Source organism: Phalaenopsis equestris, unplaced genomic scaffold (genome assembly GCF_001263595.1).
Source record: "Phalaenopsis equestris unplaced genomic scaffold, ASM126359v1 Scaffold000301, whole genome shotgun sequence".
In the NCBI taxonomy this organism is placed as follows: domain Eukaryota; kingdom Viridiplantae; phylum Streptophyta; class Magnoliopsida; order Asparagales; family Orchidaceae; genus Phalaenopsis; species Phalaenopsis equestris.
Window position 1 is genome coordinate 2,563,706 of NW_018164743.1, and position 17,162 is coordinate 2,580,867.

The window sequence follows — 17,162 nt, forward strand, 5'->3', positions numbered from 1 at the left end:
TGAACCATGGATTAATATATTGTGAAGATATGGTGTATCCTAGTTCCAGGGTCGACCCTAAAGCCAAGTAATCTTATAGGGACTCTTCTTGAATTCTCTTATAATGATCTTACCTATTAAATGCTAGAGGTTAAGATCATTATGTGGAATTTCAAGCTGAGTAAAAAGAAGAGTTTTGAATTTCTAATGGTGGGGTACCTCTTCTAATTTTCTAAGACTAGTCAATAGGAAAGTCCTATGGCTAGACCTAGGCTACTAAAGAAGTTTTCTAGACCTCAACCAAAAGTGAGGTCAACACCTCATTAACCTTTTTAGAGATAAAGTGTCTATCAAATTAAATATGCTTAGTCTTTACACATAATTCTTAGCAATACTAATAGCCGTTTAAATGTCACAAAACATCTCTATAGGCCTGTTGGAGGTATATCCTAGTTTCCTTAACAATTTTTTAATCCAAATTCTTTCACTGATTCTCGAGGTAAGTGTCATATACTCTGATTCTGCATTGGTTCGAGAAATAATGACTTGCTTCTTCTTCTTCATGTTACTATATTTTCCCATACATATGAGCACTAGTCTATGGTGGACCTTCTATCAGTGAATTCCCCAGCCCCACTAGTATTAGATAAACTTTCATTTCTCGATTCATAGTTTTCTCAAAATTTAATCCATAACCTGGAGCCTTTTCGAAAAACCTTAGTCTTATATATGATATCCAAATGCTCTTTATTTGGGTTATTCATGTGTTGGCTCATAATTCTGACAACGTATGTAATATCTAGCCTAGTATGTGACGTATAAATGAGTTTTCCTACCAATCTTTGATATCTTCCCTTATTCACAGATATACTTTCTTTTCTGTTAGTTCTCTTATTGGGTTCCATTAGAGTATCAACATGTTTGCATCTAATCATCCATGTTTCCTTTAGTAGATCTCAGATGTATTTCCTTTTTGATATAACAATGCCTTACTTGAACCTTGCTACCTCCATACCTAAAAAATCTCATGTTTCCTAGGTGTTTTTGGGAAACATGGATGATTAGGTCAAACACTTCTTTGATTTAAAGAATTTAGGTCATCATCACCAGTAAAAATCATATCTTCCACATATACAGTCAGTGCAACAATCTTATATCCATGAGTATGCTTTATGAACAATGTGTGATCAACTTGACTTTGAGAGTAACTATTTGATTTTATAGTTTTAGCAAATCTTTTAAACCACACCCTTGATGATTGTGTAAGCCATATAGAGACTTTCTGAGTTTGCATATTAGGTGTTTTTGGGAATAATTCTCAAGTTCTAGTGGTATCTCCATGTGCACTTCTTCCAAACTCGAATTTAGGAAGACATTTTTTATGTCAAGATAATGTGCAATCCCCATTCCTTAACTGTTATCAAAAGAGGAACTCTGATAGTATTCATTTTGGCAGTGCACCTCATAGTCTATCCCATAGGCATGTGTGAAATCTTTTGCAACAAATTACAAATTTGTCTTTAAATCACTCAACACTCCCATTAGTTTTATATTTGCTATTGAACACCCACTTGTATCCTATTGGCTTCTTATCCTAAGGGAGTTTTGTAAGAATCGATGTGTCATTATGTTTGTAGTGCTCGAATCTTCTTTTCCATTGCTTTGCTTCATTATGAATTTTCAAGAGATGAATGAATTTAGGAATCAACACATTATCGAAGTTAGATGTAAACACTCTATATTTTGAGAATAGCTTCCCATAAGCTAAATACTCTCGAACTAGGTATCTGGTGCAACTTTCCTTATCATCAGTACCATAAGAGGAAAGGGATATATCATGAGTGCTAGACTCCTCATCCTAAATTTTAGGTAAATGTAAACTCAGGTTTCAGTTGGAGTAGTTTAGTTTTTGCAAGTTCTCTTCACTTGCTCATGATTTGTATTCCTCCTAGTATACACAAAAAGTTTTTTATTGTTGATTTCTGGTTGGGTTGGTTCTATTTCCTCAACAAGTGTAGGAGAGTTAGGTGGAAGAGTAGGAAGAGTACGTGAGATTGTCGTTTATGTGTTATTAAGTGCATCTCAAAATTGATGCTCATTTGCACTTTCCCCCTGAATATCTGATTTGGGATAGTAAAATTAAATTTGTAAAAAATTGACATCTATGGAGTTGTAATTTTTTTTTTTTGGTAACGGAAGAGTAACACTTATATCCTTTTTCTATTGGAGGCGTACCCAAAAAAAATACACTGGATGGATTTTGGGTCAAACTTTATGCAGTTTGGTTGGTGAATGTGGATAAAAGGGATAACTAAATCTTTTAGAGGAAGTTTAAATGAGAATGCTTTAATATGGGGGTCCATCAAAGTATGGATAAGGGCTTTGAATCTAAGAATCCTGCTTGACATTCTAAATACCTCAAGGAGACGTTTATTCTTTCTCTCAGTTATCCCATTTTATTGTGGAGTCTTAATGCATGAATTCAAATAAATGATACCGTTCTTTTCACAGAAGGGTCCAAGGATATAGCTGTAGTGTTCCTTTGCATTATCAGTTTTGAGAATATGAGAATCTAAATTTTGTATTAGAATTGAATGTAAATCATGTCATGGAAGGGCTAAAAGATTTGTGCAGTATCAAATTTCTGTTTCATGAGAAATATCTAACTGGTTCTATTGTGATCATCAATGAATGATATAAACCAACTGTGTTCATTGATGGTATTCAATTTTGAAGGTCCCCAAATGCTACTATGAATGATAGAGAAAGGATGCGAGGGTTTTTACTGAGACAGAGGATGTACATGATGAGTATTTTTAGCCAATTGATAGATTTCACATTGATAGAACTTTTACTTTTTGTTAATAAAAAGTTGTACAACTTTGCCATATAATGAAAATTGGGATTGCTCAAACAACAATATCATAACGAAACTTGACTTTCAACTGACGTAGGATCATGAGAAGAGGATAGTAGAGAAGACACTTGTGTGTTAAGAGAATAGTTCTTCTTGAGTAGGTATGGGCCTTGATGCACTTTTGCAATGTCAATTACCTTCCTCTAATCCACCACTTGAAACTTACAAGAGTTAAAGTAGAATTTAGCATCATAGTCCAGGTCATGAGTAAGCCATGAGTAAGCCATGAGTAAGCTTGTTAATTGAATGTAAATTGCAATCTAGTTGATGAATTTATAACACTGATGAAAGATAAGTCTCTTGGGAGAATTTCATTTCTTCTTTTCCAACAATCCCGAAGTGAAATCTATTGGCAAGTAACAAATTTGGGTTGGTAATCTCTTGGTAGTTGATGAGAGCAAAATCTTCCATTGATAGCAAGATAAGAGGATATGATTCATTGGCATATCATCAAGCTGGTAAGCGCTGGAGTAAAAGTAGATGTCTTCATCATGTACTTGGTCATAAAACCTAATCACGTTTTGGGCTGGAAGAATTCCAAGTTGCTGCAAGCTGCAGGATTTTTGGCTACTTCTTGTTGTAGGACTGGAGGAACGTTTAGAAAGTTGGAGAGGTTTGCTTGCTTGGAAAGGAGCAGCTGAGTTGTCGGTGGACTGCAAAAAGGCCGGGAGGAGCGCTTGGAAGCCTGCAGGGAGCTCTAGGAAAAGCCTGCATGGCTGCTCTAGCTGCTATCTAAACCTGTGGATACTCTGGCTAAAGGACAGAATCGGCAGGGTTGCCTTCAAGAAAAGCTACTGTGAAGACTCAGAAAGAGCTTGTAGGGAAGAGTTTCGGCAGGGTATGTAGGGAGGAGCTCCAGAGGGCCTGTAGAGACAAGGAGCGGTCTACAAGGGAAAAACCCAGCGGTGCTGGGCCTAGAACCTGCAGGGAGAGAACCAACAGCAGGTCGGTTGGCCTGAGAACCGGATGCAGGGAGATTTCAGCATATGAGCCTCCAATAGGGAAAATTCGGTGGAGACAAGCATGCGACAGGGAAAATTTCGGCATAGGATGAGCAAAGCTGTCCTGCAGGGAGAATTTATGCTGTAGGAAAGGGTGGTGGATGTTGAAAGATCTCGAAAATAATTATGATTATATTTCATATTTGTTATAACTCTATATTTAGAGGGTTATAAATTGTATGAGGGATCTTAGGATTCTCTATTTATTTTTCTCTTTAATTAGAGAGATTATTTGCCTTTTATATTTGTTATTATTCCTTTCTTTGTCTATTGTATTATGTTTTTATTGTTTTTCTTACGAGTGAGTCCTATAATGGGCATTTATACCCCTCTTTACATCAATAAAATTAAGTCTTTATTTTTTTTAACTGATTTCATGGTATCAGATCAGGAATAAAAAAAATTCCAAAAAACCCTAGCCTGTCAAAGCTTTCTGTTTCGCCTATCGAAGCTTTCTATTTCACCGCTACTTGCAGAAGCTTGTTGTTTCGCCGCTGCTGTCCAAATATTCGCGAATTGCGGAACAGTGGAGACGACCAAAAAAATTCGCGCAGCCGCTGAAACATCTACCTGCACAGCCGTTTCCTTTGCAGCCACTTCCTGCGTAACCTGCCGCTGCCTCATGCGAAGCTTCTTTCTGAGCAACCGCTGGGTCTTCTTCCACCTCCTGCAAAACCGAACCATCTCTTCCTTCTATCATGTCTGAAAATACAAATGATTATGCTACCTCTATCCAACCTTCCACCACGCAACCTGGGATGCAAAAAACTCCATGATAATGACATGGTTGGTAAACTCTATGGAAGGAGATAGGCGCAAACTATATGCGTTACTGTACTGCCGAAGAACTCTGGGAGAATGTGGCCCAAATATATTCAGATAAGGGTAACCAATCTTCGGTTTATGAACTTTCCCTGAAAATTTGTGATATTTCTCAAGGTAATGATTCTGCACAAAATACTTTAATTCTTGGAAGAGAATATGACAAGATCTTGACCTGTTTAATGATTAAGAGTGGAAGTGTCCTGATGATGCTAGTAGGTATAAGATCATTATTGATGCAAATAGAATTTTTAAATTTCTTGCTGGGCTTAATGAGGAGTTTGACAAGGTAAGGGGCGGAATTATTGAGAGAAATCCCATGCCTTCAATCTATGACGTTTTCTCTAAAGCTCGCCGCAAAGAAACTCGAAGAGGAATGATGCTCAACAAGAAATTCACTCCCCTACCAGCATACCCGAGACCTCGACATTCCATTTTGAGATTCATATCAGCAAGCAGACTGTTCCATATTCACAAATACAGAAGAATGAGGAGAAACCTCGGGTGTGGTGTGATCATTGCAACAAGCCACGACACACTAAAGAAACATGTTGGTACCTCCACGATAAACCTGCAGATTGGAAGCCAAGAAACAAGCGCAAGCCGCCTGCTGCAAATACTGCTGCCAAACAAACCAGCCCATTTAGCAAAGGGAAAATCGATTAATTTCTGAATCTGCTAAACCCCAGTTTGGCTACTGGTACTCTAAATTGTTCGATGGTACATACAGGTAGAAACCTAAACCCTTAGATTATTGATTCAGGAGCTTCTGATCATATGATAAATTTACACTATTTATTTCATTCATACATTCTATGTTCTGGCCATGAAAATGTTCGTATTGGTGACGGTAGTTCCTCTTTTATTGCTGGAAAAGGAAACATTAACTTGTTTAAGAGCATATGTCTTAAATCTGTACTCCATATTCCAAAACTCAAATGTAACATTCTATCCGTCAACAAATTTTCAAAGGATTCTAACTGTCTTGTAATTTTCTGTGAATCTGCTTGTATTTTTCAGGACCATAAGTCGGGGATGATGATTGAGAGAGCTAAAAAGATATGACTTTACTATGAAGAGACCATTCGTAGTAAAAAAAAGGATTCAAGCTTACAACAGTATGAGTTCAAACCCTACATTAGAAAAAATAATGGAAGCATCTTAGACTAGGTCATTCAAGTTTTTCTTATTTAAGACTCTTATTTCCTAATTTTTTTAATGGTGTTAATTGTGCTTTACATCAATGTGAAACATGTTATTTAACAAAAATTTATCGCATAAATTTTGCTCCAAAACCATATTATCATTCAAAACTTTTTTTCATGATCCATAATGATGTTTGGAGACCTTCAAAAGTCAAAACATTATTTGGAAAAATGGCATTTGTGACATTTATTGACGATCACACCAGAATATGTTGGGTTTATCTTGTAAGCAAAGAATCAAAAGTTGAAATTTTTTTTAAAGATTTTTACAACATGGTTGAAACTCAATTTGAAACTAGAATATACATCCATAGATTTGTCAATGGAACTGAATATTTTAATGAATGTTTAGGGGAATTCTTAATAAACAAAAATATAATTCATCAATCTACTTGTCGTGACACCTTACAACAAAATGAAATTGCTGAAAGAAAAAATAGACATTTACTTGAGGTTGCTCGGGCTATTATGTTTTCAATGAATGTTCTTAAATATTTATGGGGTGACGCTGTTTTAACATCATATTTAATAAACTGCATGTGAACTCGAGTTTTACAATATACAACTCATCTAAATAAACTGAAAAATAGTTTTTCAATTCTACAAATGTCTTCAAAAATTTGTTTAAAAATTTTTTAATGCACATGTTTCGTTCATATTCCGAATAAATTCCGATCAAAATTAGATCCAAAACCTGAAAAATGCATTTTTATTGGATATGCTTAAAAAAAGGGTTCCAAATTTTTCAATCATGTCACAAAAAAAAACTTACATTAGTATGGATGTGATCTTCATGGAAAAAATTCACTTCTTTCACAAAAATCCACTTCAGGAGTAAATGATTTTGACAAGTTTTTAATTCATTACTAAGAATTGTTCTAACACCAAGTACACCTGAAGTCCGTGAAAACAAAGAACCAGAAATAATTATTGAAAGTAAAAATAAAAAGCAGGAGAATCTTAGTCGAAAGACACTTGAAATTATCTTGTTTAATACAGGGGGAGAAATATCACATAATAAAATAGCTAAACCTCTGATATTTTCCAAGAAGAGGCTCCATAAAAGGCAAAATGTTCAAATTGAATCTTTAGCCCCCTCATAATCTAAAGAATCGAATGATTGTCCTCAAGAAACACATGTAATTTCCAATCCAGATATTACTTTTTTCACTAATAGAAGCTCAAGATTCAGAGGTTATGAATATGGATTTCTAATCTGTCTGAAACCAGAACAATACAGGAAGCTCTTAGTAATCCAAATTCGAGAATAGCAGTAAAGGAAGAGATGAATGCTCTTTTGAAAAATGGAACCTGGGAAATTGTCACTCTACCAAGAGATAAGTTTATTGTTAGGTGTAAATGGGTCTTCACTACCAAATTCAAAGCTGATGGGAGTGTCGAAAGATATAAAGCTAGATTAGTAGCAAAAGAATTCACTCAAACTCAAGGAATTGACTGTCAGGAGACATTCGCTCTGGTAGCCAAAATCGATTTTATTCGTGTTCTACTGTCCATAACATCAGCTCGACGTTAAAAATGCGTTTCTAAAAAGTGAATTAGAGAAGGAGGTATTCATGGATCTTTCACCAGAATTTGAGAAAAAAGTTTGGAGAAGACAATGTGCAAATTGAAGAAATCCTTGTATGGGCTTAAGATTTCTATGGGCTCAAGCAATCTACTCGCGCCTGATTTGAGAGGTTTGGAAAGGTGACTAGAAAGTATGGATACACTCAGAGTCAAAATGATCATACTATGTTCTACAAACATTAAGAAACTGGTAAACTCGCTATACTCGTCTATGTCAATGATATTATCCTTACAGGAGATGTTGCTAGGGAAATTGTGACATTGAAAGAAAGATTGACCACAAAATTCGAGATTAAAAATATGAGAGATGTAAAGTACTTTCTCGATATTAACTTTGTCAGATCTAAGGAGGGGATCTTTATTAATCATATTAATCAGCGACTTTATTAATCAGCGAAAGTATGTACTCAACTTACTCAATGAAACTGGAATGCTTGGTGCAAAACAGCTGATGCCCCAATTGAACCAAATAATTGAACCAAATAAAAGGACAAATAAAATAGATGGTGTTAATAAAGAACAATATCAGAGACTGGTGGGAAGACTAATCTACTTGTCACACACTCGTCCTGATATAGCCTTTGTTGTTGGTATGGTAAGTCAATTTATGCATTCTTCAAATACTCATCGCTTGGAGGTTGTCTATCGGATCCTTAGGTATCTGAAAGGAACGCCCGGAAGAGGACTGCTGTTCAAGAAAAATGACCACTTACAGGTAGAAGCATTTACAGATGTAGATTGGGCTGGGAGTGTTACAGATAGAAGGTCAACCTTAGGGTACTACACTTTTCTAGGAGGAAACTTAGTAACCTGGAGAAGCAAAAAACAAAGTTTCGTGGCAAGAAGCATCGCTGAAGCTGAATTTAGATCTATAGCTCATGATATAAGTGAAGTTCTATGGATTAGAAGAATTCTCGAGTTAAAAATTCATAGTCATCGCCCACAATCATGTCCTTCATGATAGAACAAAGCACGTAGAGATAGACAAGCACTTCATCAAAAAAAAATTGATAGAGGAGATATCTGCATGATGTATATTCCTTCTAACGACCAAGCAGCAAATATTCTAACAAAGTTTCTTCACAAAAAATAGTTCGATGGTTTAGCGTGCAAGCTGGCTCTGAAAGATATTTACCTGGTGAAGGAGGCTCTGATACCAGGTTGAAAACCAAATTTTGGGAAAAAAAAATTACTTAGATTTTATTATTCAAATGTAAGGTACAAATATAGGAAAATCAATCTCTCTTAATTTATAAACTTATCGAATTTATCTAACTTAAATTAAGAAAATAAATGATTCTGAAATAAAAAATAATGAAACATAAATAGGAAAGGAGTAAACACAAATCGAAACGTTTCCAAATTGACCTCTAATCAAATCTCTTATAAGATCTTGAAGAGCCTGCCGGTTCATTCCAGGAAACACTACCTGAAGCTTCTTAAATTTCCACAGGCTAAATGTCCTTAAAATTTATCCTAAAGATTGCTTTACCCTCTCTCACTTTGATCAACTCTTTGATATCGCCTTTGAACATCAAATGCTTAGCTTTATAATTGGCTATTCTTCCGACAATCAGATTTCAATGTATCCTTCCTACAAGGAGATTTCTTTGTTTTGCAACGGCAAGCCACAAATGATCAGAATTATTACCATGTCATATCTGTTAGTTTAAAAAATGTTGGCATCTCTTACATTGTTTGAGACCAAAGTTTTCAACGATTTCATCAAAAAAACCATTAAAATATAATTGGGTAATATATTGTTCAAGTTCTTCATATGCTTACACATTCATGCTCTAAATTTAATGTAACGCTTTTAACTTTGACATTGCTATCAAATGAGATTTAAACATACCAAATATGTCTTGAATTAACATCTGCCAAACTTTTTGAATTCGTGGCCACTCATATAACTGAAGCATTTTGCTATACAACATTTGGCAATAGCAACATTCTTCCCCAATTGTCCAAAATTTTTATTTTAAATTGAAGGCAAAGATTAATATTCTAAACAAAATATGGATAAATATAATAGCTGTTAAATCATAGCTGGTAAATTTTAACTTTCTATAGTTTGACATAACAATATGAATAAGATAATTTTTATGTATGCTGAATCCAATGTTATTTATGAAAAATGATAATAGTTCATTAAATATATAGATTAGGCCAACATAGTAGAAGGGATGAAAGAGAGAGAGAGAGAGATGAAAGACAGAAGCCTAAACCTAAAGCCTGATGCCTATGGTCAGCTTGTTTGACGGTCCATTGAAATGGGAGATTTTGAGAATTCAAAATTCCTACTAAAACCATGGGAGTTTGTGCAGGACTCTGCTTTTTTCAACTGCTCAAATGTTGGGTGATATTGAGTCTAGTTTGAGTCATTAGGCCTCAACTCAAAATCAAATATTTAGGTCTAACACTTGACCAAGTTTGAGTCAAGTTGAAATTGATAGTTTCCAAGTCAAAATTTGAGTTGACTCTGTTCAGGTTTATTAATTTTACAATTATTTTTAAATATTGGTAATTTGGATATTTTTTTTTATATATGCATTTAATATAAATATATATATATATATATATATATTTAATACTATTGCTAGCCTGATTGAATTTTGGGCATAATTGGCAGCCCTACTAGTGTATAGCTAAAGTATAGCCAACCTTCTTCAATCTCACACGCGGAACAACTATAATGTGCTCATGTTTCCTGCAGCTTGCTTTCTTTCATCACTCTGCATTCCCTATTTCATCAAAGGGCATTTATATACATACCACACAATACCAATGTATTTACATATCTAATAGCTATACTTTACTTTTTACGTTTATACCTCCTTTATCTTTTATATCACATAAAAAACATATCACCATTTTAACTATCAAAAAGTAAAATTGCTTCTTTTCATGTAAGGTGACATAAATGTGAAAATTGAAGTTTCAGTTAGATTAATGATACATAGGAATTTAGTGGTATTTATGTAAATCTTCCTTTTAAGCATATATGTGTTCTATTCTCTTCAAATCAAAGTTTTCGTTAAAATAATTCTTCGTTTTAATCAGAAATGATATAAGCATAAAATTTCCCATCACCCATGGAGTACCAAATCCTTTTGGAGAAGCTACAGAAATAGAGCAGAAGATCAAGCTTCTGGAGTGGAAGAAACAGATGCTATTCTCTGATATGCAAAGAGAAGAAACTCTGATAAGCAATGTTAAATGTGTGCTGAAAGCCAAGTCTGATGGATATAGGAAGCTTTTCAATGATGAAAATTTGAATAAAGAGTTCAAGAAGCACTTCAGTAGGGCTACTTCGCCAAGGTAACTCCCCGGCATTCTTCAAAGTGGAATCACTTTCATTTAGAATGAAGTGCCAAAATAGTCCCTTTACTATTTACATGGAGCTATTTTAGTACAAGAGTTTATAAAAATGTCAAATTAATATCCGGACTCTTTTAAGATAGGTTCAAATATAGCACTCATTAAAAGAGTTTGGGACTAAATTGACACTTTTACTTACTCGGGCTAAAATGTTTCCTACAAAATGTGAGGGGATCATTTTTGATGATTTTTTTTCTTTCTTTTTCTTTGTTTTAAATAAAAAAACTTGTTTTAATATTAAGAGGTATCTACAGTTAAATTTTTAATGGAGTTTGTATCCAGTCCAAAGTATTTTGGAATAGTATGGCTGGAGCTTTCAAGCTGGTTATTTTAATTTTTTTATATTTCATTTTAAATGTTTTTTTTTTCATGAATGCTAAACAAAAGGGCCATTTGGCTCTGCATTTTTCATGCGGCACAACCCCAAAAACACTTTTTTTGTTTGTTTGAAAAATGCGGCGTGGGGGACGTTTTTAAAAAATTTGAACGAAACGCAGACCGCTGGTTCGATCCTGCGGCCCGCGTTTCTTATTAATTTCTCACCCACCTTTAACTATCCAACACCCGAACATGCGCTCTATGTTTTTTATTAATTTCTCAACCGCCTTTAACTAACCAACCTCCTCCCTCCACTCTCTCATGACCTAGCTTCTCCCTCGCGTCTCTCGCAACCGAGCTTCTCTCTCGTCATCCTAGTGGTAAGATCTCCGCTCGCCTCCTCTTGTTTGATCCGTTGGTTGTGCTTAGTTTCTGTTTGGCTTCTTTGCTCTCCGTATATCCTTCGTTCTTCTCTAACATTACTTTGGCCTTATGATTTTGCGATTGTTTTCTGAGCTCTATTTGGTCGTTGATTTTCGTCATGTTGTTCACTGCTGTTGGATTTTGCAATTTATGTGATTTTGGTTTTTGCAATTCATTTGATTTTGCATTAGTGTTGAATTTCTTTTATTGTTAATGTGGTGATGACTTTTATTGTGAATTGGGTGGTGTTGTGGTGGTTGTGGTTGTGGTTGTGAGGTGGGGATGAGTACTTGTGCTGTGATTGTGTTGTGGTGAGAACTACTTGTACTGTGTGTTGTGATGTGGTGGTTATGGGTTGGGTGGTTGTGTCATGGGTTGTGGTGGATGTGTTGGGTGTTTGTGGTGTGGTGGTTGTGGGTTGGGCGATTGTTAAGCTGTCTTGTGGTGCGGTGGTTGTGGGTAGTATGTGGAGGGGTGTGGTTGGGTGGTTGTGGTGTGGTGGTTGTGCTATGGGTTGCAGTATGATGGCGTGGGTTGGGTGGTTGTGGGTTGTGTTTTGTGGTGTGGTGGTCACGAGATGTGTGTGGAGGTGTGGTTGAGTGGCTGTGGGTTGGATGGTTGTGTTGTGGGTTGTGGTGGTTGTGTTGTGGACTGTTGTGATTGTGTTGTGGGTTGTGACGGTTGTGCCGAGAGTTGAGTGGTTGGGTGTTGTGTCTTGTGGTGTGGTGGCTATGGGATGTGTGTGGAGGTGTGGTTGGGTGTTTGCGGTATGGTGGCTGTGGGGTTGTGTTGCGGGCCGTTGTGTTGGCTGTGGGTTGTGTGTGGATGTGGGTTGTGGTGTGATGGATGTGGGTTGTGGTGGTTGTGTTGTGGGTTGTGGTGGATGTCTTGTGGCTTTGGTTTGAATAGAAACTTTGTCAACCACTTGCTCTCATGAAGTCTTTCTAAGGAGAAACATACTAACTAGTTTTTCATAGAGGGTACCTCATGGGCATGCCACCAAACCCAACGCCTCTCATGTATTGTAATATTTTTGTCTTCTCTGGGCAGCATGTTGTAAGGATTAAACTTTCTTACATCATGCAACACAAGCCTAAGAGAAGAGCCAACAATAGCCCTGGAGCTAAGGCAACACCAAGACCAGGAGGTGGGGCAAAACCAGCCCAGGATGAGGAAACACCATCCAAGTAGATGTGACTAACAACTCAAAAGATGGGGCAACGCTAGCCCATAAAGTGAGGCAACAACCACCTAAAAGAAACTCTAGCGTTGTTGGGCGACAAAAACCCAAAATGTGAGACAACAACCTAAACTAAATTATGTCTTCATTGGAAACAATAATGTAAAAGAAAATTTGATGTCATTGGACAATAATAGCCCTAAAGAGGCCCAAATTTCCTAAAAGGAATTCTTACATTATTTGGCAACAATAGCCCAAAGTATCAGGCGACACCATCTTAGAAGGAACTTCAACATTGTTGAGCAACATCAACCAAGAAGGTGAGGCAATAGCAACCTAAAAAAAACTAACCTCATTGGGCAACAATAGCTTAGAAGGGGAGGAAAGAGTAGCCTAAAAAGAACTGTAATGTCGTTAAGCAACAACATACTAGGTGGGACAACAACAGTTTGAAAGGAACTTCGACTTCTAGAGGAGGGGAGCTTTCTGGCTCTCTTAATGGCTCTATTTATAGGTCAAAATTAAGAATTTTAGCTCCAAAGTACAAAAAAATTCAAAATTATTTGCTCCAAAATTGTCTGTGAATGCGCAAGCGCATGCACACACGCATGAGTGTGGATGCTTGCACGAAAGCATGTTCAAAATTGTACGTCCAGTTCGTTCTCACGAGAGTGGCTCTCGGCTCGTTGAGCAATGTCCTTAAGCCAACACAACAACTTGCCTCCCACAACATGAATCGATCCAACCTGGTATGCCCGTGCAAACATTTGCTACCTGTGCTACGACCCAACCCAACCCTCGATTGTGCTCGTACTCCACAACCCGTTCCACTAACGGGCCCGCTCAGCTACCCACAATAGTACTTTTGTAAGCATAGTAGTGAACACACATGCACGCGCCCACATACGCGTGGTCTCTTCCACGCTTGCATTAGTTCATCCTCGCATGCACCATGCCATCTTTACTTGTATTCATTCTCTCCTTTGGACCCCATAATGTTCTAAATACATATTTGTATTCATTTGTTTGTATGAACATCAACACGCACCCATTTATGCATGACTTCACCTCCATACACCTACTCTTCCCTACGGTCACTATATAATACAAGAGTATCATGGTTGGCCACCACTGTTGTCTTTGAACCACAACAGCTTAGTTACCCCCAAGCATAGCAACTGCAACCTTATCAAAACTCACAAAATATTCATGAAAAAATAAAAACGTCTCAAAATACAAATTTTGAATCGTCTTTATTTTTTTAATGTCATAAGCAACATCGCCCAAAAATAGATAGTAACTGATGCGACATGAACAAATTGTTATCATTTGACATATATCTCTTGATTTTTTTTAACAATAAATATTCTGGATTCAAATTCAAAATCGTCAAGTTTACAATCAAATTGATTGTCTTGATAAGAGAACCCAATGAAGCCAAAATTGATTCAATCCAAGACCAATCTAACTCGGATCAAGCCATTAAACCACATTTAAGAGCTTGGGTCATTAATTGAATGAGCAAATGAACTCTAAATTTGACTTACATATAGTTTAATTGAGTGTCTTGACAAAAAGAAGCCAAGAAGTTCAATATCAGTCAATTATGAGGACATCAAGGCCCTCAAATCATAAAATAAAATCCTTTTGATGAAGCGGGTAGTTGTAGGATGTTCGATCAAGTGGTTATGATAGTTATTCACCAAAAGACCAAAATGTCCCTCCCCAAAAGCTATCAATAGAATCCCTTTATTCACTTAAAGGGGGAGAAAAAAGAGTCAAAGTTCAGTATTGTTTGAGACTAAAGACACCGTGATAACTTCCAACCTTTGACCACCATGGACCACTGTCTGTCGGCTATTGTTGACCACTGTTGGTTGTCGTTGACCACCGCCATTCGTCTCAGCTCACCATTGTCAGCGAACTTTATGGTGTAACGAAATATCCAAAATAAGGTGTAGCAATGTATCATTAATGCAATGTAACGACCTTGATTGCATATAGTGTAACGGATAACACCATATTAAAGATCCGACAATAACTCTATGTGACAACTAATTACAACCATCGTATTTAAAATACGATAACTTTCTTCAAATTTCTGAAGTTTTATGTACGTAATATATGGACAAACGTAGTATCAGGTATAAAGTTATAACTCTGCTCTCCTAGTTATAAGAATGGCTGCACTCTTTGTAATAGCACGTTTATAGTGGAATATTCCTCATGATATTTTCACTTTTTAAGTTTTTTCCGCGTAAAAAATGTTGGTGGCTCTTCCTACCTTTTCAAATTATATGTGAATGTTGGATCATCATACGACGTTAAGTATTAAATTATCACTCTATTGTCATGACTCTTCCAGCACAATAATAATCTTTATTCTTAAGGCACGATTCCATAGCATAGTGGTGAAAGTTTGAGGAGTCAATACACCCGCTTTGGTTTGAGTCACCTCTTTGACTTAGAATTATAAATTTATTTGAATAGTGTAGCTAAAAAATAAATAATGATCCTAACAAAATGAAAAAAAAAACTTTTCATTGTATATATTTTAATCTTAAAAATAGATATTTTGATAACGTATTGTGTTCGTCCAAAAAATACCTATGGATACGGAAAGGTACTTATCGGTACGAAAATGCATTTAGGATATGAGGAGATGTTAACAAAAATAACTCACGGGGTAAACATGTACTTTTATCTTTGTCCTCCTATAATATATAAATATGAGAAAATTTTATGTATAAGGGGACTCAGGCCATTTCAGCTCCCTTTCTCTTGTAAATAATCTTTTAATATATAAAAGGTGTCATCGAGCCTAGGGAACACCCCACTTTGCCCTATTGAGGGTAGGCGTGACATCACCTTCTCTTTTTTGCTCTCTCTCTCTCTCTCTCTCTCTCTCTCTCTCTCTCTCTCTCTCTCTCTCTCTCTCTCACCCTATCTCACCCTCTCTCTCCCTCTTCCTCCCTAGATTCTCATGCTCTATGTCTTGGGCATGTCTACATGGCATATTCAGACTCAACATATGTTGCGGTGAGCAAGTCTCATCAGCTAGCCCCATAAAGGCAGCGACAAAATCTGGCCAAGCCCTAGCAAAAGGTGAGGCTAGACCGAGGCGATGAACAAAACGAGCAAACTAGATACGGGCTTTGTAAGACCTGAGTCAAGTGGTCAACAAACTACAAAATGTCAAAAGCGACTAATGGTCTTTTCGAAGATCTGAGTCGTCAATCAACCCAAAAAATCTAACTGTCACAATCAAATTGTACGGTAAGGATACAAAATAAGCCAAGGTAAAAATTGATCTAGAGTTTATATATTTCTTCAATAAATCACTAACACTTATTTACAAGCACTGACTAAGTAATAGATGAAGTCAATAAAATCGACAATCATACCAAAGTAGTTGACTGAAAGCTTCAGAAAACACAGTGCTGAAATACACCGAAATCAAGTAAGTGTAAACAGTGCCTTATTATGATTGCATATTTAGCATATTCACAGTCTCTCGTTTTTATCGCAACTTCACTTCCAAGAAGTGAGAGACTTACGGGCATTTGTGTATGACCAAAGAGTATCTATGAATATTAAAAGGTGCTTATCGGTACAAAAATGTGTCAAGAATATGAAGATGTACCAACGAAAATACCTCCCAGAGGCAAACATGAACTTTTATATTTTTCTTCATGTAATCTATAAATAGGTCCTTCTTATGTATAAGGGGACTCAAGATCATTTTAGCTCTGCCCTTCTCCTGAAAATATTCTTTTAATATATGAAAGGGGTCATAGAGCCCGAGAAACACCCCCACTTTGCTCTGTCACGAGGTCACCTTCTCTCTCTCTCCCTCCCCCCTCTTTGTCTCTCACTCTCTCTATGCCTTCGGCATGCTTACATGACATATTCGACATGCTTACAATGACATATTTGGATTCAACACGTATAAATATATACAAAGATTTAGATGTTAGATATAAAGATATATAAAACTCTCACAAATATACCTATGTGAGTTAGAACCTCCAACTTAAAAATAGAATAGAGCCTTCACATATTAGTAGTGATATGAAACATGCCAATTTTAAAAATTAAGGGTCCGTTTTGTATCATTTTTGTTTACTGCTTTTATTTTTAAAAAATAAATATTACAATGAAACATATTTTAATTAAGAAAACATAAATAAAAATAAATAATAAATAATAAAAATGATTCCATTGGGGCCTAAGTATTTTTAATGTGCCATGTTTAAAAAAGTGAAAAAAGAGTAAAATATTTCTCCATAAATTGTTAGGTGCGGCTTGGGATTACCTTTGTTTTTTGTTGTGTATATATATATATATAT

At 36.1% G+C, this 17,162-nt stretch overlaps 1 protein-coding gene across 2 annotated transcripts in view; it reads left to right on the top strand.

The window, feature by feature from the left end:
* LOC110025507 (protein DEFECTIVE IN MERISTEM SILENCING 3-like) overlaps positions 1-11,199 on the top strand; it is a 61,750-nt gene extending 50,551 nt beyond the window's left edge. For both annotated transcript variants that reach the window (XM_020726036.1, XM_020726035.1), the window contains exon 7: positions 10,575-11,199. In XM_020726036.1, the coding sequence (XP_020581695.1) occupies positions 10,575-10,836 (262 nt within the window). In that variant the 3' untranslated portion in view covers positions 10,837-11,199. The remainder of the gene's footprint in view (positions 1-10,574) is intronic.
* The last annotated feature ends 5,963 nt before the right edge of the window (positions 11,200-17,162 follow it).